The 23300-nt window shown below is 46.4% G+C and overlaps 1 protein-coding gene across 1 annotated transcript in view; it reads left to right on the forward strand.

Annotated features, from left to right (window-relative positions):
- Positions 1 to 23300, forward strand: part of PRRG4 (proline rich and Gla domain 4) — a 588682-nt gene that overhangs the window by 194935 nt on the left and 370447 nt on the right. Inside the window, exon 2 of the mRNA XM_069623571.1 lies at positions 1222 to 1343. Within this exon, the coding sequence (XP_069479672.1) occupies positions 1222 to 1343 (122 nt within the window). The remainder of the gene's footprint in view (positions 1 to 1221; positions 1344 to 23300) is intronic.

Genomic DNA, 23300 nt, shown 5'->3' on the forward strand with positions numbered 1-23300 from the left:
GGTGTGGAACAGTTATATCTTGCACAGTGTACTTGGTGTCGATTTGATGGTGATGCAGTAAAAAGTGTAAGAGGTTGGTACTTGGTTCACAGGGTTGCTAGAAAGGGGTGATTTGCTGTTGTTTCCTGAACCAGGGTTGCTCTGGGATGTGGTTTAAAAGTACAGCATCATCGTAGTCTTTCTCATGATTGGCCTCTGCCCCATAAGGCGAGGAAAACTAGGGTGACCCAGGGATCCTCCCCATAATACCCCGGCCCATCATCTGCGAACTTTGGGAAGTACCAGGCCCTTTTGGCAACCCCACTAGAAGTCCCTAGAATAAAGCAGGGCACTTGATCACTCAATACTCCTCAATATGCACAGTGCCTGCACTTTGTGCATTGCATGCTAATAAAGGTCTGGATCACAGATGGTTTCTAACCTTATCAGTTCTGCTGTGATTTCAAAAGTAATAGTCCAGCCAGACCATGGGGGCATTTTTACCTCTTTGAGCTTCATGAGTGAGGTTTTGAATGAGCCCCAAGGCAAAGTGAGTAGAAAGGTCAATTTCTAAATTCACCATTCCACTTAGGCTTACAACAGAATCCTAAGGTTTTAAAGTGATGAATGCAACTTTACACTGAAGGTATCGGAAAGTCATTGAAGGTTTCTTTTGCAGATACGTCATGGGATTGCATCATTGGCTGAACTATTATTTTTGCAGTGGGGTCAGACAGATTTGCATAGGATTGCTCCTCACTTGCAAAGGCACAATAGAGCACAACACATCATGTCATGCTGCTCAAAGAGCATATAACAGTAGCTTGCTATTTTAAGCTGGATGGATAATTGTCATAACTTTTGAATTTTGTTGCAAGGCTAACAGAGATCTAATATCCAGATGTGGACCTCCACGCTGGGAGGTCGAATGGTCTCAAAGTATCCATCACTGGTATAACCTTACTTTTGGATTATTTGTTTTTAACAACCTATGGCAGACCTTCACTTCTTATATTGTGCGCTATTTATCTGGTATGTAATGTACCTCTACGACAATCATGTGCCAATGTCTGACAGTACTAATCTGATTTTTCATCCAACCTAGTCACCTCCCACCTTGAGACTGTACTACTTATAACCAATTGAAATTGGCTGAACTTGTACAATCAAAACACAACAGTTGCAATGTATGTCAATATTTATTTTGTATTCGACTGTTAAACAGTTCTCCCTTTTGAACAGATCCTGCAGGGTGTTTATGCACTTATTGCTACTTTGCCATCTTTCGATGATTGTTTTGGCCGTACCTCACTGCTCAAGGAAAATGTTAGCATCAGATTATGAAGAAAAGAAAATGGACGAAGGTACTGTGATGCATTTACTTCTAGACCGTTCGTAACAGAGCATGTTGATTACTTCTGGTATCTTTCTGTTAAACTGCATTGCGTTTGCCATTAATCGATATCCAGAATTAGTTTTCTTTTACAAACATTCTCTGTGAAGACCTGGCTAGTGCATGACCCGCCTGAGGTCTGTGCTTGAATGCTATTGTACTTGATTTACTGATTTTGGCGAAACTATTGGCTATTTTACCACTACTAATATTTAGTCAACAAGCTACTACTTTTGTTTTGCTTCTTTTCCATTAAAGTCTATAAAACTGAATACATAAACAAGAACACATTGGTCTAAAGCATTAGTATACCATTCAGAGCACATTCCAAAACCCATCTATACTGAAGTAACTGATTTAGCCTAACAAAATTTAAATGGTGTGTGTTGGTATGTTTTGGGGGTTGATTGTCAATGTAATCAGATCTACAGAAATAGGCATCCCAACGTTTTTCTTTTAGTCATTGCATAGTATTTTTAGGATGCATAAAATGTCCCAATAGTGAATGAAATGCGAGGCGGACAACTTGATAGAGGTTTTTCACAAGTAGCCATTTTATTAAATTATAAGGGTGAAATAAACACCTTGCTTTCCCTAACCTAATGAGGATTTCCCTGCCTGTAAAACTAAGACTAAAGCAAAACACTCTTAACATCAAAAGGTATCTGTCCCTCACACTTGTACATACAGCAACATCATACAGGAATTTATATGGCTATTAAAATTCAACAAAATAACAATTATATTCAAATACAAACTTTATAACCAAATATCCATGTCACCAACGTCATATCACCTTCCCCAGGATTAATGCAGGATTTTCCAAATAAAATCTCCCATTAGCAAAGTTATTTTCAATGGTTAAGTTCCGCTTCAAGGATAACCCAAAGTTCCTGTCACACTACAAAGACACTATGAATGGGAGGGCATCAGGCTCCCCGGCTTCGAGCAGTATTATTTAGCAGCTCAACTCCAGTTCATGGTGCAGTGGCTAGGCGAGGAAACATCCATAGATTCAATACTATTTCGACCGTCGCAGCAGCGATATTACCTGAGAGAGCTCCTTTGGATAGATGCAGCCTCATCCAGAACACTCCTCAGTATGGTCAAGGTGGGCCGAGCCCTATGGAAAAGAGCATGGAAAATCCAAGACGTAAGGGACCCCTGCTCCAGGCAAATCCCTCTTACCGTTCTTTGCTTAAATCATTAGTAATATTTTGAATAATATCATTAATTCCCATTCAGAGCTGAACGCGGCGTGAAGGTTAACCTTGCAAATTAACCTTCGAGTGTACCGTGTCTTTCTTTAACAATATAGTCACTAAAATCTAGTTAAGTAAAACTTGTCATTGCTTGTAAACCGATTTTCCTTGCCCACTGCTTTTATTTGCAAACCAAATTTCCTTTCCTACTAAGAATCTTATCTTGGCATTCATCTAGAGTTACCCTTTCACTTGCCTATCATTTCTGTGATGTGTATCTATTCTTTAGCATAAAAACTGCATTCCTACTCTGCCAATTCAACCCGTTTTTCAAACCGTTTTGACATTTTAACCTGTAAAAATAAGGAAATGCAAGTTTTCAACGTGTGATTTGGCTGCACTGTGTTTTTCATTTCCAAGTCGATTTCTGAACTGCTTAGGACATTTATTGATAGTGTGCTAGTGTCCTGATACTGTTATAGCCAATTCGTCCTCTTTTCATTCAACCGTGCCTGGAAATAAGCATTTAGTAATTTCGCGGGCCGTTTTGCACAGTTGTCGGGGAAGCTAAACCAGTGGGGGTAGGTCGAATCCATCCAAAGTGTGCTTAATAGGGGTTTGAGGGAGTGTTGCAGGGGAAATCATTAACTGTGTTACCATTTAAAATCCATTCAAAAGTGAATTTTGCTTTCTTTCAAGTGTATAGTGTATATCTTACATGAAAAAATCTAACTAAGTGCATTCCATCAATCTACCTTGTAATTTTCACCCCACTGGTGATTGCTGCCCAATGTTAATTTTGTGTGATTTCTTTTGAATTCCAAAATAAATAAATATTATATTACCATCCACCAGCCTGATTCACGGTCCATTGTGGCCTGGGGTATTTGTAACAGGGGGTGTGAGACGGGCTGAGTGCCATCTCAATCTGAATCCTTAGTAAATAAAGTAAAAGTGTTTTCATTATGCGCTGCAGCCTAGGCCAGTATCAAGAGTCCTGGTCTGGTGTGTGTCGCCACTTTAGAATCCTTAACAATGCATATCCCATACTGAAACACTTCTGGTTCTAGTGGTGATCCTCGTATGACTTTTTGCCCTGTAAATGCCACAATAAATTCACCAACGTTTAAATAATGTATTCCTGGTGTTGAACACACTATTCCTTCATCAGTGAAAGAAATCGTCATGTTTAGTTTCGTCATTAAATCTCGTCCTAGTATATTAACTGGTTGGTGGGCAAACCGTGTTGATAGTGGTGCTGGATTACGGTGGAAACCATTGATAGGATTGTTTGTTGAAGAACGTCAATAGACCTTAGTCGTGGTTCACACGTTCTTTATTTGTTGATTTTTGTAACCATTGTCTTGGCACAGAGCATGCTAGGTGCATGTGAGAAAAGCCAATATGTGTTTCAACCTAAGTCTTTGTCAAGGCTTTGCATGTGCAGTGATTTGTGTGTGTATTTGTGACAGGATCCGTGCAATTCGGCGCAACAATATCGATCATATATACATGAGCAGTAGATTCATTGTTCATAGTGAAGTGTGAAGTGCCATCACAGTGACAGTGTGATTATGCATTTGTAATATACGTACATGTTAGATAACATACATTGGTTAAAAGGATGTACCACAGAGGAGAGAAGAGCGGGGAAGGGAGGCGGGGGAGGAAGAGGTGAGAGTTAAGTATGAGGGATATAGCTTTTAATAGCTTAATGTCACTGGCTATAGTCCAAAGGTCTTACCAGATGTGCAATGGTTGTTGATCCTTTATTAGGGATGTAGACGGCCTGGAGATCATTAGACGTACAGGATCCGCATAGGATCGGCTGTGTAGCCACTGTAACAAGGGGAAACAGTCATCCATTACTACAAGAAAGCCACGTAACCTCCATGGCATGCTTAGGAGTATGTGGCTGTTGTTGTGTAGTGCATGTGTTCCTATGCTAATATGTTGACCTAGTGAGTGCATCGCGAGGGTGGGATTATTGCGTCAGTTCCTGGTGGGAGGTGGGGTGTTGTGCAGGTGCACGTATAGGTGCACAAGGTCTAGATGGTATCTGGTGCCCGAACTATAGGTGATAGGAGCCCCTTTCCTTCATTATGGTCAAGGACTGCGGGGAAGCAGATTTTAAGAGCCCGATGTGATGCCATATCCAGCTACCATGGATGGGGGCAACCAATGGCTTGCAGAAGTGTGCAGTCAGTTGTTTGATAGCAACAGCGGGTCATTACTGATTGCCATTGGTGCTAGTCTGCTGGTGCAAGCAAGGTTTCAAATGGGCCCCGTGGGGTCTCGTAGTTGTGTGGGTTTCGAGCGGCTGTCAGCAGGATTTGTTGGACCCGCTCGTGAAGGGTCGTGTTGCCCTGTTGCTTAGTGTGGTGCAGTGATAAGGGGGCTGAACACGCAGTGATTATATAAGTGATGGGGTGCGGCAGCCGGCGTCTGCCTGTCTATTGTGATAGAAATGTGATAGACATGTGCTAATAGGTAGAAATTATCTGTTGTCTTGGTATAGGTACCTTGGTCGTGCTTGCAGAGGGGGGAGTAGAGAAGGGCATGGCTGTGTACGCGGTCCAGGCAAGGTAGAGGTGGGTGGTATATTAACTGGTGTCTGCCTTGAATACAACAATGGGACAGACATATCACATTCTCCTATAGAGACGGGCAATTTCTCAGTAAAAGGAACTACTTGTAGCTCCTGAGAACCCTTGAGTTTTCATGGCATTACCCGATAATGAAAAATATCCCTTTCGTATACATGAGCGAGTTGCACCCCTGTCTACTAAAAAAGAAAAGGATTTGCCTCCTATAGTGACGTCAACCCTCCATGCCTCTTGAGGATTGGGAGTCACAGATAGTACTGAACACATCAAGTCACCAAATGAGCTGTCCTATTGTGGGTACATGCTTATTCCTGTGCCTGTGAAAGGATTCCCACCCTCAACAGTGACACCCCAATATTCTAGGAGGAATAACTGTCCTGTGTTTGCGCTTTGCTGTATCTGCATGGGTGCATGCTGTGACTGCCCTTGTGGCGGATTCAATGGTGTTTGTTGTGGTTGCAAAGCCTGTTGCATTCTCGGCGCTTGTGCTTGATACACTGTCTGATCCTGGGCAAACCCATCTCTAATTTGTGGGCTATATGCAGGCGGATAAGCGGTCCCCCCTCTTGAGAACTGCCCATTCTACATACCCTTGGCTCCCACGTGTTCGCGCTATGTGTCCTGTCATTCCACATGTCCAACATACAGGAAGGAATCTTCTGATCTGTCCTCCATGCATGCCTTGATTATCATTCTGCATAGTCTGGAACCCAGCTTGGTTACATCGAAAATGTCCTTGACTATTCTGAAAGCCTCCTTTTCCGCATTAGTTTCCCCAACCTCTTGGTACAAATCCATTCCTTCCTTGATCAAACTGCCGTTTTTTATTCACCTGCAGCATTCCTGCTGCTTGCTGTGATCCTGGCCCTTCTCCACTAGTTAACATTGCCACTTCTATAGCATACTTTGATAACTTCTTCTGTACTAGCTTAGCCTCCTCGAGCTTCCTAGCATTGTATCTCTTTTGATTTTTCTCCTGCAACAATCAGTAATGATACGCAATGATCCGCTGTATTTCTGGTCATGGTTTTGCCTCCATACCCACCAGTTTCTTGATCTGTACGTTGTCTGGTAGTCCCTGACATAATATATGATAAAATACAGGCATAGATTTTCCCCATGGCTCCTGCATTTCCAAAGACCACTGCTCTTGAAAATTCTGAATGTAAATAACCGTATCCTCCCCTTCCTGCATCTTTCATGCCAATATATCGCCCATATCTGACATATCAGGATATTGTACTTGAAGCGCTTTCCAGACTGCTGCTCTACAATTATTAAACACTGCTCCATTGTGCGCTGTGTTCTGTGCAGTGACACTTGCGTATCCTGCTCTTGACCAAATGTCATCAGCCCTCTCCCCATAGATAGCTGCTAGAAGACCCTTAATGTCCCCTATGGTTAGCGTATTTTCTCCTGTCGTTTTCTCTAATTCATAGATCCATTTTCCGGCACCCGACGTCAGACTCAGGAGTTTACACCTCAAATGATCCTTATCAATCTAGGGCCATGGTACATACCATGGTCTTGCCCCTCCTTTTTCTAACAAGGGGAACTGCGATATCCCAAAAGCGCACTCGTCTCCCATTGTCTGTCTATCCATAGCAGGGACATTGGTTCCACACCGTCTTCTTCCTGGTAATGACCCTTAGTCTACTCACTAAGAGGTTGCCTTTTAGGTCAATCAGGCCATTCCAGGGGCTCTGGCGTCCTCAATTTAGGTAGGTCCAGCTCCGACCATCTCACTTCCTTATCTGTCGGAGAGCATCCGTCTGGACCACAGGTACTAGCGCCCTCCTCCCCACGGAAGGTTTCCCTGTCTTCGTCTGACATATCTTGTCCACAACTAGTGTGACTTCCTTCTTTCTCGTCTCTGTTTAATGTTAGTTTGTCCAAAGACAAAGCTCTAATCTCGATGCTGAACAGACCCCATCTTTGCCTTGCGACTGAGTACTTTCAACTCAATCATCTTTCCCTTTATTTTTCAATTCATTTTTTCTCCTCATCTCTTGATAAGCCTGCTCGATTCTGTCTCCAATAGCTCCTATATAAAAATGATCTTCTAAGTCTACTCTAGAGGGTCCTGGCATTGGTTCTTGTGTCGGGAAGAACTCCTCTATGTCCTCCGATGCCAGTACTGGATTAAGTTCCATTAACTCTGCCTTCTCTTTTGTTCCATTTACTCGTCAGACTCTCTTTGTTTCTTTGTTTCCTTCCTAACCCTTTCCTCTTCCTGTCTTTTCACCTCTCTTCTCTCGTTTGCTATACAGACCTCTTCATCTCTGCGTCTTTGTATTCTTTTATCTCTTAATTTCTGTTCTTCCTCTTCTTCTCTTCTTTTTTTCTAACCTGTTTCGTTCTTAGATTGCTCTTTGCTTATTGTCATACTTTCTTTGTTCTTCTGCTCTCTCCTGCTTTTTCAAATGTTCATCTTGATATAGTTGTTCCCATCTTTGTCTATTCTTTCTTTTAGCCTCGTCTTTCAATAGTTTCTCTCGTTCTTTGTCTTTCTTATCTTGTTCGTCCTGATCTTCTTTTTGCCTTACTTCCTCAATGCTCTTTACATCAAGTTTGAGCAATATCTGTTCTCCCATCCATTTGTTCTGTATGAGCGCTACCTCGTCAGCTTTGTCTTTCCTTTCCATCTTTTTATTTCCCGTTCTATATCTAAGGACATACCTGGTCGTTCACTTCTCTCTTTGTCCCGTGGGGCTTTAGAGAGTACATCCCTTTCTTGAGTCTTTTCACTACTGCATGCAAGCGGCTCATATGTCGGATAACTGTACCCTGTTGCTACCTTAAGTTCTCTTAAAGGATATAATCCTTAATCTTTTGTACTATCGCCATTTACTTCAGGTGCAGTAGGGGGAGCAGAAGGCTCAACACCCCCCTCTTTACACTGGTTAAGCATCCAGTCTCCAAGAGGTAGGTCTTCCCTTTCCTCTTGGTACATCTTGCAAAGCTCTAAGCTAGCTAACCTCTTTTCTAGCTTTTTTCCCATGTACTCTGTGTGCAAGTATGTTGTCATGTGTTGCAAAACTGCTTTGGACAGTGATCCCCCTTGTGGCCATGGCATAAACATTTTATCTGCCGTGCCTTTAACCCATTCTTCACTGTACTGCTTAAGCTTGGGTGCATGTTTCGGCAACTGTTTGCACAAGTGTAGAAGCGGAGTACTATCCTCCATCATGACTAGTCACAATCGACTGTCAATACTTACCGTTATTTTACACAGATAAATACTTTTCAGAAAAATAATACAATGTGAGCGTGCACCAATCGTCGCTGCTCCAAACCTCTATGTTTCACTTTACTTGGATCTACCTATTCAATGAACACCATCAGTCAACTAAATAAATAAATAATCACGTTTCAGCCTTTTACCACAATCTATTACTTTTCGTTCTTCAATATTTCATCATTTCTTTGCCACATACAACACATGCAATATACAGACAGACAAACTGACAGACTGGCCGGCCCACATACACTTCCGTCAACGCTCCTCGTGACGACTCTCGCCCCTAATAATGACTCTGATCGGAGTGTAAATTGTTCCCTTTAATGATCCTTGATAGTTCATAGCCTAGGTATGTCCACTTGGACTTTAGAACTTCTTATTAAAACGTCACTTGATGAAGGATTCTGGGCTTATTATATGGGTCACTCCAAGTCCATATACTTTAAACTATGATGTTCTATGTCCTTTAACCAAAAATACCCCAACCAACCCTCTGTTACTCTTTCCTCATTATCCTGTTATCACTTTCCCCACTCAGTGCTTATTCATCGTTTGCCCTCTCAATCTACTCACCATTCACTTTTTCAGCTTCTGACCCTCGAGATCGCCTCCTCCTCAACCAGCCGCTTTAGCCTTTAGTCCTCTTAGCTGCCTGTAGAAATCGGGAGGGGATTCTGTGAAACGAGGGACCGGTCCCACCTGTCTTTCAGTGACTTGCAAGTTTTTACTAATGGCCGCTATCTACAGGTAGCTTCACGTTCCTCCAGCTAAATGGCGGAGTACCCTCAATATTTTGAGACCCTTAAAAGCCTACTTGGTCGATGGGTCTTTAATCATCATCTCTGCTACCAAGTGAACCTGTGTACACAGCACTAGGCCCTTTAAGACGGGTAGCAATACTTTGAGATGGGTGGGGATGCAGAATATAATCAAACATCAATAATCAGACTGACTCAAAAAGTTGGCAATGTACATCTGTTTTAATATCAATTGTCTAAAACAGTGAGTATAACGAACACGCTCGATCTTCTCACTCAGCGAGTTTCATAAAAAATACAGCTTATGTAGTAAAAACTTGTCATCATTGACCTCAAGCTACATGGCAAACAACAAAAACCTACTTGAGAAAGTGATAGGCTTAGAGGGAACATCTAGGTATACGTTCCATACTTGTCAGGAAACGTGATTGGGTCTCCAACATCAGGTGAACAACTAAGCCATCCTTTACTGCAAATCCCTATGAAGTCATCAAATACACAACATCCTATTGTTATACAAACTATAGGGCTCTCTATTACGTGGCCCTCTATAATTGGTTGACACCCTTGTACCCCTCTGTAATATTCCACACACGCTAGCAGCATGCAGGCTGGCACCCAGGTGCTGGTGGGCTGGTCTTGACCATAGCTTCCGACCTAATTAGCCTGCTATCTATCGTCACTCTTGCCGTCTGCCAGTAAGCGCGGTCGGTAACACCCCCCGCACAACCAAGGACTGCAGGAAGAGGTGGGATGACTTGCGCCTGCAAGTCCGTAACATCCTCTCTGCCAACAGGAGCCAGGCCATGTCAACTGGCGGAAGAGCAAGCTCTCCCATAAAGCTGTCCCGGTGGGAGGACATATGTGCAAGACTGATCGGCATGGAGGCCATAGAAGGCGTGGCAGACATGGAGTGTGGAGCCACGTCATCGGCGGATGGAGGTGAGCGTCCTAAGAAAACACTGTAATGCAGAGTTTGATGATAGTCCACCAATATGTCTGTCTAAAGAGGCAAGCCATAGCCCAATACACACACATTTCCAGAGAAGTTGTCGTACGCAGCACAGACACATGCAGATGCCTGCAGCAAGGCAATGCCATACCTTACACAAACCTCACTACAATGTTAATGGCATAAATCACACTGCATGCAGGCCCCAAGAAATATGCATGTCACATACCATACCTCTGCCCCAACATGAGTGACCCCGACGTATGCCTGCATTACCCACCCATGTAGCAAGCAACGTGATCATCCAAACTCAACTGCCTATTACCCTCTATTGTATAGATGAGCAATTATACAAATGTATGCATGATGCTTATCAAATCATCACTCATGCCGTCCCTCTATTTGACCCGCACAGGCTCAGACCATGACAGCGAGGCGCGTGACTCACCCCCACAGCAAACCACAACCCGGAAGAGGGCCCGGGATGAGGGCGACAGGCCTTCGACCTCAAAGGCCCAACACAAGGCCCGCCATGCACCACTGAGGAAACCACCTCCAGATGCCAGGGCACTGGTGCCGCCAAGGACCGTCGAGACGGAACCCGCAACTCCTGTCACACTGCCACAGGACACAGCTGAAGCTCCACACTCAGCAGAGTCCAGTTCCGTCGGGGAGGCGGCAGCCACAGCACCCCTGGCTGAGGAGGAGGCGCAGGAAGAGGTGTGGGTGCCCGTGGAGGACGACTCCTCTAAACTGACTCGCACATCAAGTCCAGCACCATCCCGCCAGATCACATTGTTAGAGTCTGACCACGCCACTACCCCAGAGCAGTCTGGGGGGAGTACAACCAAGGGGCCATGAGTCCCATAGTGGAGCCCATAGAAGTTGTACATGACACCCAAGCACCTTCCACCTCCACAGGTGTACCGGCGGGGCCGCAGCGGCAGGAGGAGCTGACTGCCCTTGTGCGTCAATTTGTAAGTGACAATGCCCAAGCAAGGCAGGAGTGAAAACACTGCCTCTCTGGGCAAGATAATTGCTGATAACACCGCCTCCTTAGGCAAGATCTTTGTAGAAAATACAAGTAGACTGTGCAAGGAGGTATCAGCCCTGAGGCAGGTCCTCGGCCGCATTGCTGATGCAATGGAGGCTGAGCGTCCGGCCCCCCAAATGGAGCAGGCCGTCACCCCATCGTCCTCCAGCTCAACACAGACCAGCCCACTCCGCAGGTCGTCGCGCACCCTGCGCCGGCCGGACATGCCGCCACCAGGTCCAGGGAGTGGCAGGAAGTAGACTGGCCAGCCTGATGAAGGCAATAGACACTTGTTGGAACATGTGTGGGGGAGTTGTGGGGAGAGTGGCAGGGGTGAGGGTGGTGGAGGGTAAGTGCACTTTTATCTTCATTGTACATTTCAATACACCTGTTGTATAAAAGAAATGACTTGAGTGGACATTCATCATTGCGCATGTGTCATTTATTCATATACAGTGCATAGTGTACATGTACACCCACACCCAGTACCCTCTGTCCAACTATCATGTCACCCTCTGCAGCCATGTGTGTCAGAAATATTGTGCAATCACTGACTGACGCACAGCACGTCCCTCCTTTGCATCAGCACCACGATGATGTGCAGCCACATCTTCTTCATTGTCTACATCATCAACAGGTCACATCTTCTTCATCCTCTTCACCATCACCAGGTGGTAGCAGTTCAATGTCAGGGGTCACCTTCTCATGCCTGTAGAGGAGTGCCACACCCGACCGGCTAGGGACCGGCCAGGGATAGCCACTGTCACCTGCAAGGGAGGCAAGGAAAGGTATATGTCAGTCGATTCATGATAGCCAGCTGTACTAGTCACACATGCCTGCAGATTACCATTGGTCACATGCACATGTCCCTGGTTGTATGCACGCCATTTTTAGGCCCTCAGTGTGTCCTGTGCCATGGAATAATGGTTTGGGTTGCATCTTCAAGATGATACACGGTGTGCACTGACGTCTTGTTGCTCATGCATTGTGTACGTATACATCTGTGTTCATCTCAAATTTGTGATGTGTTGTGTTCTGTATGATTTTCTTACTGGGAGCGTTGGCAGTAGTCTCTGCAATATTAGGCATTCAGTGCTGATTTTTCACATGGTGACATGCAGCATTCCTGTGGTTGTGGCGGCCCTGTGACAGACAGTGGATTCCCTTGGTGGTTCAGTTCAATGCACTCCCAAGGATGCTTGTCCTGTGTGGTGATTTGCTGGAGACAGCAACATAGTGCATATACACTGGATGTTGCTGGATGGTGTTACGGAGGGTGAGGTTTGCTGATCAGTGGTGCACGTGTTGTGGGATGTGGGGTGGTTTACTCTTAGTCATGTTGTGATAGGTGTAGACCTTACTTCATTCCTATGAGATTTGGGTGTCATGTTCGCTTTGGGATGCTTTGGGGCACAGTGTTTTGCAGTATGGACATTGTGCAGTCACCACACCAATGACACCGGGGTGGTGTGTGCATCTCTCCCCCCATTTCAATGCCATGTGCCGGTCATGCAATTTACCAAGCAGCCAGCTACGTCGTCCAGCATGTCGCTCCATGAAGCGTGGTAGCGTGGAGTTCCGCAGGACCATAGAGTCATGAGTTGATCTGGGATATCGGGCACAACAATGTGTGATGATCTTGCTGGCATCGCATACCATCTGCACATTGATGGAGTGGTATTGCTTGCGGTTGCGGTACACCACCACCATGGCATGCGGGACCACCAACTCCACGTGGGTGCAGTCGACGGCACCTATACAATTTGGCATGCCTGCCAGTGCATTGAAGCCAACTTTTGTATCAAAAATCTCCTGCGGATTTCGTAGTAGGGATATGTAGTCCCTTGTGTGCTTGAGGAGGGCATCCAGCACTTGCTTCAGAATGCGAGAAAATAAGGATTGTGATATGCCATGCATGTGCCCCACTGTGTGCTGGTAGGTGCCTGTGGCAAGGAAGTAGAGCACAGACACACTACCTTCAGTAGAGGGGGGATGGCGGTGCGTATTTCAATGAGGCTGACAATGTCGTCATGTATCATGTCCACGATGGTGGTGATGGTGTCCCGGTCCAGACGGTACAGGGTGTGGATCTGCTCAGGGGTTAGGTTGAAAGGACTGGCTCTGATGCGAGGGATTGGGGGCTGCCTGCGTGGTAACGCTGGCTGCACTGGTGGGGCATGCTGGGCCTGTCTCACCCTCCTTCTCCTCCTGCGTCTCCTCTGTGGTGCCTGCTTTGCTGTTGCTGTTGCTATTGCTGGTGTGGCAATGCAAGCATGTCCTCCAGCTCCAGCATTGCTACTATTACTGGAATCATCTTGGTGTGGGAAGGGGTGTGGTGTGTGGGTGTGCTCCTTTTGTACTGGCCCAGACTCCATTGCCTCCACCTGTGCTGATTGTGTGCACCTGTGGCAGTTGGGAACACTGCACATAGCATTTTACGGTTGGTTCGCGATGCCCATATTAGCGGCATGCCGGTATCCCCTATTAGCGTATTCATGATGCCGGTATTTGCTTGTCCGCCTAACTTGTGATTTCGTCCGATTAATGACATGCCGGTATTGCCAGTATGATGGGCCGCGTGCTCGCGGCCATGCCGCTATTAGAGGCACAGTTAATAATGGTACCTCTAATAGCAGGGTCTTAGGTCGGAATAGGCCAGAGCCGTATGCGATGCCAGTAATCCTTTACCAGCATCGGTTTTCCATTACCTCCAACCTCGGAATGACCCCCTTTGTCTCTTGGTTTCGATACAGCTCAACTCAGTATCCATTTTCATCCGACCATGTGACTGGAGACCATGATTCAGAGCTTTTCTGTGTTTAAAATACTATTAAATGATGAACCTCTGACGTCTTCAATGTTCTTGCACCTCACCTCGGACAAGAGTTTGTTCTTTTTACACGTTTTGTAGCTCCTGCATGACCATCAAGCTCACGGTGGCCTTGACTTCATTGTGCTGGGCCAGCCAAGCCTTTCTTGAATTCACCGCCGTCATTAAGTCGTTTTCCAACTGCACCACACTGAAAAAGCCTTTCTGTTCACTGGGTCCAGACTCTCCTAAAGTGCGTTTGGGAACATCCATATTCTATACATTCCTATGCATATACTTTGGCGCATCGCCGTAATCTATTCACTACATAGCCAGCCTTAAGAATACGTTGTCTGTTTGCCTTACTGCGTCTGTACAATTGTAAATGGATGGGAAACAGGAGATATGTTCTGATTGTATGATTGATTTTACCGTTGAATATGCCCATAGTAATATGTTTTGCAGTTTACAGAATTTTCAGAAATAAAGAACTGGTTATAAAAAAAGAAATTGCAGTGTGACAGTGGCAATCCATTCCTGAAGGGTGGTGTGAAGGAGGGAACGGAGAAAAAGATGTGAGTCTCAGTAGAAAAGAGGTGATAGTGAAAGCCATAGGATGAGATAACTCTTCCTAGGGCAGAGGTATAGAGTGTGAAGAGCAGAGGCCCAAGGACAACTGCTGGACATTGGTTCCTGGGACTCTGCCTGCTGGCATGGCAAGCTCTTTATGTGTCCCTGACAACCTTCCTGGTGAGAAAGGCAGAAGACAGATTCAAGGCAGCCCAAGGACAGACCAGAAGAAGCTGCATTTGGCTCTCTCTGCAACTTCAATCTCCTTTGGAGTCGCTGAAAAGACCCAGTGGAGCTGCCTTTAATACTATTTCATCTTCAAGCCACTATGAGCACCATTGAGTCACTGCAACCTTAACATTGTACTTCTGTCCTAAGCTTCTTCGACCTATATGCCATGGGTGCTTGTTGAACTGCATTGCACCACTTTGTTGGATAGAATAGGGCCATCTTACGGCTGCTTTCCTTGATTTCCTTGCACTGTGTCAAACTGTATCGCTTAGTTGAATCCCATCGAGCCAGCTTGCCAACTTGAACCCGACTCGACCCACCCGAAAGTGCCCAGAAACACCGGATCAATGCTGTCAAGAGCTTGAAAGAAGATGCCAAGGTATACGTCCGTGTTTCTGTCCCCCTGGCCTTGTTCTGTGGGATGCAGCGACATACAAGAACCCATTTCCTGCCTTGAATATATATTCTTGAACCTATGTGACTTTACAACAAAACTACTTACCTAAATACTCCTGTTCTTTAATGGCCAGTGCCCTTCTCTCCTAAAGTCTGGATTATCTGTTTATCTTGTAACAGTGTTGGGTTAATGTTTTATTTTTTTGTCTGGCCTTTTAGCTTAATTAAAGTTGAATCTTGATTGAACATTTCTTTTATTTTAGTCCTTATCATGCCATTGTTATTTGGGATGCTTCCGTCGTGACTCACACTTTCCTGAAAAGTATAGCCTGCCATCGGCCCATGCTATTTTACGGAGGTGAAGGAGGTGTACCATTCATGATGTGCTTGTTTCACCTTTATGAATGGGATCACTGCTGTTCTACTAACAGTGTGGGGCCGAGTAAGAGCTTAGCAACCCTGCTCCTCCCTGTACTCTTGTGGGGCAGTAGACATTATGTCACAAGGTCATACTAAGTTCAAGACATAGACACCCCCAGAAGAAAGGTTGCCATAAGCCAACCTTCTTGTATTTCTTGTTTGACACATATATGCATCTTCTTGTTATGGATAATGTAAACAACATCAAATAATTAACATTTAATTAGAGCTGAGACTTTTGAGAGAAAAGGGCAACACCTAAACTGTTTGCCATGCTTGATGCAGCCATTAATTAAACTGCTGCCCCTTACAGGCGCATTGCTTGAAATAGACAAATGTGAAAAAAGCATTTGGCGCTCAGGAGGCCTCATGTGGGAGCCCAGAGACACTTTCTACCACCCACATGGCCCTCCCGATGGCTCTCGCAGAGGCAGCAGGTGGGAAAAATGGCCCAGAATGCTCCAAATTGTCTCAATTTTGGAGCCTGTGCAGGGGCAGGCTGCCCCCCCTTGGACACCTGATCAGTGTGCTACAGTCTCAAAGGCCTTTGCATATTCTGTTAATCAGATACATTGTTGTGTGTCCATAATGTGTAAGACGGTTTGACATACAGCAGTTCCCCAACCAGATTGTTGATAAGTGATTCATGTTTTGTTAGCCACAGATACAATTGGTGGTGTTCCTTTTAGGATACAAGAAAAGATGAATATTTTAAAATTCTGTTACATTTTTCTTGAAAAAAAATGTATACAGTGTGAGAAACCTGGGGGTATTCTCACTCCTACTCCCCTTGGATCCTCTGCTCAGGGGGCCAGGAAAAGGCCGTCGCTCTTGGATCCCGACCCTGGGGGTAGAGAAGTGAGGAAGGATCATCTGAGTGAGGGTCCTTTGGGAGTGGGGTACACACAGGTGAGACATGGTATCCCCCTTTTCCTGTTGAAGACCAACCTAACCCTCCCCCCAGCCTTTATGGGTTACTATAAAGCTGTTTTCGTTTCCCCACATGTGACAATTGACAGTACTGGGACGAGGAAGAGCGATTGAGAGTAGTGAACACTATGCCACGTCACCACTCTAGTACTGGGACAAAGAAGATGCCACCATAGTCAGGCATGTCCCCTTAATCAAAGTCCGGCAGACCAAATTGAGAGAGCACACCTGCAGCCTGTTAACAACAAAGGGAGCAACAGGGAGGCCTGTAGGAGAGAGACCAGCAGGGGACCCTTGATGAAAGGAGGCAGCCGTGATGGGACTGTAGAAGGAGCCAGGACACCAGCATATATCCCGGAGGACTTGCGGGACCCAGAAGGAGCGGGCTGTATCATTGCAGGTCTGGGAGCCTTTGTGATACGGAGCAAGCAGCAGGAGCTGCAAGAACGCCAGGAGAGAAAAGGATGCGGCCTGCGTCCGGGAAGAAGCATCCAGGTTGCCGGCATGCAGAAGGAAACACTGGGCCGACGAGCTGGGCTCGTAGCAGTGGATTTCCCAACTCCAGAAGTGCAGAGGAAGCAGCGGGAGCTGCCGAGAGTCGATGCCTGAAGCGGTGAGTGTTTGGAAAGGGCACTCGAGCACCGGTGCGCTCCTATCGGACCGAAAGTAAGCACTAATTGAAGCAAATGCCTATTGAATGCTGAACTGAATGGAAACTGCAAATTTAGCAAAGCAAATACATATTGAATATTGAATTGAATGGAAACTTTAAATTAAGCAAAACAAATACATATTGAATACCAAACTGAATTGAAACTTTAAATTAGGCAGCATAAGTATATATTGAATACTGACTATATTTAACAATGAACTGAGTGAAGTTTTTTAACAAAACATATTAAACATTGAATTAAATCAAACCTCATGGGCAGAGCAAACAGAGAACCTCCCAACTGCCCTTGTGAAAGTGGATGACAGAAAAGGGCGTGAGTGTGAGAGAAAGCCAAAAAAGGTGGGGTAGGAGCAGTATAACCCCAAAGTGAACTTTTATGATTGAATACAGTGCCACAAGGCTAAAGGCTGGCAAGAGGTGTCTGACTTGTGATGGCAAAGACACAAGGCTGACAAAGGAAAGCTAGAGGAGTGTAAAGTAGCACATAAAGCCAGCAGGCTGATAAGGAGGAATTAAATGAAGGTGATTTGGTGCACAGGAGTCACTGCCAAAGAACCTGTGTGGACGGAAGAGCCCAGTGATCCTGGTTGCGTGATGTCTGATGGGTGGAACGTGTGATCTGACAACTACACCAAGACCAGTGAGCCCTGAATGCTAAAAACCAAAGACATGAAACAAACCATTGAAAACACTATATGTGAACTGGTGAAGCAAACCAGAAGGAGGGTCAAGTGGACCCTGAGTTGTGTAAAACATTTTGAAGAGACTGAAGCAGGTATAAGTGGTGAAGACAAAGTCTTGGAGAAGGGAACCCTGAGATTTGGAAACCCCATGTTTTATCTTGAGAACAGAGCCTCAAGATCTTTTTTTTATTAAATCACTTTTTATTCATGTTTTTCATAACATTAAATTACAAGAACAGTTTCTCATTTCTCATTGTCCCCCCTCGCTATCCCTTCCCAAACTCCCCAAACAAGCGGTGCGTATACAACTAAAGTAGTCACACAGATTCATGCTAATTATGGGCATAGAAAAAGCAAAAATGTATTCCATTGTATCAGTAGGGGCTCATACAAACTTAATCACATTGGGGTGGGCCTCTCCAGCTGAGCTTTTCTTCCATGAGTGGCGCCATTCGCACAACCTCCCATTATATTTGTCCATTCATGCAAGTGCACTCTGGACAGACCGGGTGATGAGGTGTTGGCCTCGTTGTGAAGATATGTCTGAAATGGCACCCAATAGTCCGGAAATCTAGTTCCTGGAGGAAGGGAGGATCTGTATGATGATTCTCGGCAGTCACAGATTTTTAACATGTGTAACCACTCCTGCACCGAGGGTGGTCTGTCCTTTTCCATGTTTTAGCTATCAATGCCCTAGCAACCACTGATGCTATAGCAAGGAGTTTCCTTTCCGTCTTCTTAGGGACGTACAAAAAGGCAAGTAGCCAAGACATCTGGGAGTTGCGTGGGCAGTCTGGGACAATTGTGCAGATGACACCATACACTCCTTCCCTAAAGGATTGCATATGACGACATTCCCATACCATGTGCATGTAGTCTGCTGGGTCAAAATGACATTGAGGGCAGGCAGGTGCTCTCTCAGTGTAGTATTTTTGCATTCGAGCAGGGGAATAATAGGACTGATGTATACATTTAAAGTGTGTCAAGTGGAATCTAGAATTTAAAGATATCTTCTGGGTCATCCCACAGATCACCTGCCATTGGGTCTCAGATGGGGGGACGTCCAGTGACCTGTCCCACCTTGCCCACCTTGCCCTAAACAATCCTGGGGGGGAGGGACTGGACCACACCTTTCAGTGCAGGGGGACCAGTCACAAACTGGGCCAACAGTGAGGGAGGAGGTGCCCGAGGAAACTCGACCCACACGCCTCAAAGGGTTTCTCGTAATCTAAAGTATAACTGCATGGTGACTAGTGTCCAGGGGCCACGTCCCTTAAGTTCCTCCCACTGAATAAACTCACCATCCCGCACTAAATCCCCCAGGGAGTCGACCCCCAATTTCTCGAACTGTGTTCTAAACTTTCTCTTGAGTGAGTTGAAGCCTGTGACCCACGTACAGAGCAAAGTCTCAATGAAAAACACCTCCCATGTTGGTTCCAGTGGTGGCCTGATCCCAGCCCAGTGGGTCACATCAATAGGCTGAATCTCTCCCCTCAGAATATGTCTAGATGTACCCCACAGCATGCCCTTCAGGTCGTCTGGATGGGAGGTGGCCCTCTCAAGTTTATTATGCAGTAGGTCCACCGAGGTGTGCCACCACCATATGGCGTATTGAATCTGGGAGGCGAGATAGTAATCATAGAGGTCCGGATAGTTCAGACCACCAGCGGCGTATGGTAGAGTCAATGTAACAAGAACGACCCGTGCCTTTCCTCCCACCCATACTAATCTAGATAGCAATGACCATGTGCGTTTCCAGAACCAGGCAGGTGGAACAAGTGGGACATTACCAAAAATGTATAGCATCTTGGGAACCACAACCATTTAGGCAAGTGCCAGTCGTGCGGCCTGCGATAAGGGGAGGCAGGTCCAAATAGTGACCCTACACTCCAAATGCTCGTGGGTCGCGAGATAGTTATCTTTAAAGAGTTTAGATGAGGAGGTGAAGACCCCTATTCCTAAGTATCTCATTCCCCCGGGGTACCACCAAAAGTCCGTACCAACATCTGTCGGGAGAGCCGTAGATGTTCTGGGCAGAATTTCTGATTTGGGCCAGTTGATTCGCAACCCAGAGAAACCACCAAATTATGCTATTTCCTGAACCAAGGGTTGTAAATTCTGTTTTGGGTTTTTGATATACAACAGGATAGATGGAAATGGTTGAAGTATGTGAAATGATCTGCATCCCTCTATGTGAATGGAACTCTCTAATGGCGCATGCAAGGGGTTCAACCGTCAGTGCAAAAAAGATGGGAGAGAGCGGGCAACCCTGTCTTGTACCTCTAGATGGATAACTGCTGTCAGAAACCAACCTATTTGACAATATCACGGCATGAGAGGCTGAATAAAGCAGACTAATCCATTGCATATACTGGAGACCTAAACCCCTTCTACAAAGGACTTCAAATAGAAAACGCCTTTCCACAGAATCAAAGGCCTTTTCAGCGTCTAGTGCCATAACTACTGTGGATACTTATCGGGTTTGAGCAGGAGTATAATCACTGCTGTTCTGGTGGATTCAGGAAGAAGGCCTGCAGACATGGAGGCTTTGTACATGCAGCTAAGGTGTGGGTAAAGGATGATGGCATATTCCTTATAGAATTCGGCAGAGATACCGTCTTGGCCGGGGGCTTTACCGCTTGGGAGATATCAGATGACCCTTCAAATGTCTTCGACCGAAGGGGGTGTGTTCATCAGGTCTGCATGTGTGAGGCCCAACCAACCCAGGGCGACCCTATCCAGGTATGTCCTAATTTCTCCAGCATTGGATCTTTCATGGATTCACATGCTTAGAATATTCCCCGTCGTCAGGCTGGGAATCCCCGGTACATTATATAGACCCTTTCCCGTAGGAAAACTTTTTCGACGCTTATGCGTCCTATCTACCTCGTTTTGTATCATGCGTGCCCGCGCCGTCAGGACGTCATGATATAAATACAGGCTCCGCCCCCGCGCTCCCTCAGATTTCAACCGTCTTTCAAAGTAGTGGGATCCTCGTGTTTTACTACTAGTGAAAACTAGGTTGTTTTGTCTGTTTCGCTTCGGCGAAGTTCAAATTCTGGAGAATTATGCGTTAAAAGCGTTATTTCGCCCGTGTGCAACCTGTGGCCTTAAGAAGGTTTATGAAGGAGATGGCCACATGGACTGTATCTACTGTCTCCACCCGCACCACTCGGCGGATACATGTGAAATTTGTCAGGGTTTCTCTCAAAAAACCCTTAAGGACCGAAAAAGAAGGCTGGTCGACTGGCTTAATGACGGAGCAGGGGCCTACCCGGCTTCAGAAGTTGGCTCCACGGCCTCCAGGAATAAGTCGGAACCTCCATCGAAGAAGGTACGGCCAGCTGAAATGCGCTCTGAGGACAAGCATAAGAGGAAACAGGATGGATCTTCCTCATCACATAAAAAGTCCTCCTCCTCCTCATCATCTAAGACTGAGAGGCTAGCGCTGTCAAAATCCTCCTCAGGGGACCGTCCCAGGTCTTCCATGAGTCGGGAAGCCTCAGCCGGGAAGTCGGCATCCAAATCGACGACAAAGTCTAAGGGCTCGACGACGACGACGACTTGCTCGTCGACCTCGGTGTCATTGACGATGCCTATTACCGTTCAAGCAGCAGCGGTGGGGATTCCCCCGTCGACGGAGACTCAGTCCATGGCTTGGCTGCCCGAGGTTTATGACCCGATCCCCCCGGAGGTCTTACTGCAGCCAGACACGGCCGGCTCGGTGGAAGGAGAAGGTGATCTGGTTCTGCAGCCATCGGATTTAGGCTTACGGCCTTCCACGTCGACGACGACGGCGACGAGTGCGAGCGGGGGCATGGTACCGATATCGTCCACGTTATTGACCCCCCAGACGGTTTTGTCTCTGGATGTGCTTAATACTCTTCAGAAGCTCCTGCAGAGGCTGGATACGCAGTTCCCTCAACCCGGGACGTCATCGTCACTTTTGTCTGTACCTTCCGTCGACGAGCAAACTTGTACTGCTCGATCGACGACGAAACACCCATCGGCTCCCCAGGCAGTAAAAGATCATCCTCGAGCACAGGAGGAGGGTGAGTTGTCGGAGTCCGATTCTATACTGGGCGACTCAGGGTCAGACATCTCCCTGTCACCTTCGAGGGACCCAACATGGAATTCGGATGTAGAGGTAGAGTCTACGAGAAGCCAGTCACAGCCATATCCCCCGGATGATGTGGGAGCCTTCCATGCAATGATGGGGAAAGCTTGTTCCGAATTCGGCTTGATTCCTGAGGAGCAGAAGAAAGACTGTTTCCTTTTTGACCATATGGGTCAAAGGAGAAAATCGGTATTTGCCATCCCAATCCTGGACCACGTGTGGCAAGAAGGTCTCAAGACGATGTGCCATCCGTTCTCGGAACCAGCCATAAAGGGACGGATCGAGAAAAAGTTTAAAGCTCCGGAGTCCACTCCAAAATGTCTAACAGCACAGCCTCTGTCTGACTCGGTGGTGTCGGCGGCAGCGGCTAGGAAGGCCAGGGTCCAGCAAAAATGTTCAACACCACCTGAAAGCGAGGCTAGGAGACAGGACGCCTTTGCAAAGAAGGTGCTCTCGGTCGGAGCGACGACAGTAAGAGCAGCTAATTCTTTAGCGATCGTATCACGATATGATACGGAAATGTGGCACAAACTAGCCCCTATCCTAGAACACCTGCCAGACGAACACCGGAAAGCAGCTATGTTACTGGTGCGGGATGGCGAAGAGGCCTCGAACCACGCTATCAATATCGCAGTTGACCTAGCAGAATCTGGGTTCAAACAAATCAACCATGGAGTAGTGCTTCGTCGGCAAGCGTGGCTCAAATGTACTACTTTCCGTCCGGAAGTCCAGTACAAAATCCTTGACATGCCATGCGAAGGGGAACACCTGTTTGGCGAAAAGGTTGATGAAGCGCTGAAAGGGATGAAAGAAGACACGGATACTGCTAGGTCCCTCGGCGCCCTTCAAACGGGTAGAAATTTTCGTTCTTTTCGCCCCTTCAGGGGTGCTTCTGGAAACTCCCGCTTTGGAGCCTCGAGGGACCGTAGATTCAACAGGCCCTCTTACTCTTCACAAGGGTTCAGACGAGCGTCCCAGTCGGCACGTGGAAGCAGGGATTATCAAGCCTCCAGACGGCGAGGCTCAGGTCCGTCGTCAACGAAGACCAAGCAAACCAGCAACCAATGACGGCCTTCGGAAAGTCCTGGGGGGTCGAGTCTCTCATCACTTCGACCGATGGAAATGCATCACCACAGATCGATGGGTCCTAGACACGATTCGCATGGGTCATGCGCTGCAATTCAAAGACAAGCCTCCGCGTCTTCCTCCTTTATTCTCGACACAGCCCCACCTCCGAATCCTACGTCAAGAGGCGGCGCTTATGTTGCAAAAAGGGGCGGTAGAGAGAGTTCCTGTAGCACAGGAAG

The sequence above is a fragment of the Ambystoma mexicanum genome, chromosome 11 (genome assembly GCF_040938575.1).
Source record: "Ambystoma mexicanum isolate Mex_15411 chromosome 11, UKY_AmexF1_1, whole genome shotgun sequence".
NCBI classification, from domain to species: domain Eukaryota; kingdom Metazoa; phylum Chordata; class Amphibia; order Caudata; family Ambystomatidae; genus Ambystoma; species Ambystoma mexicanum.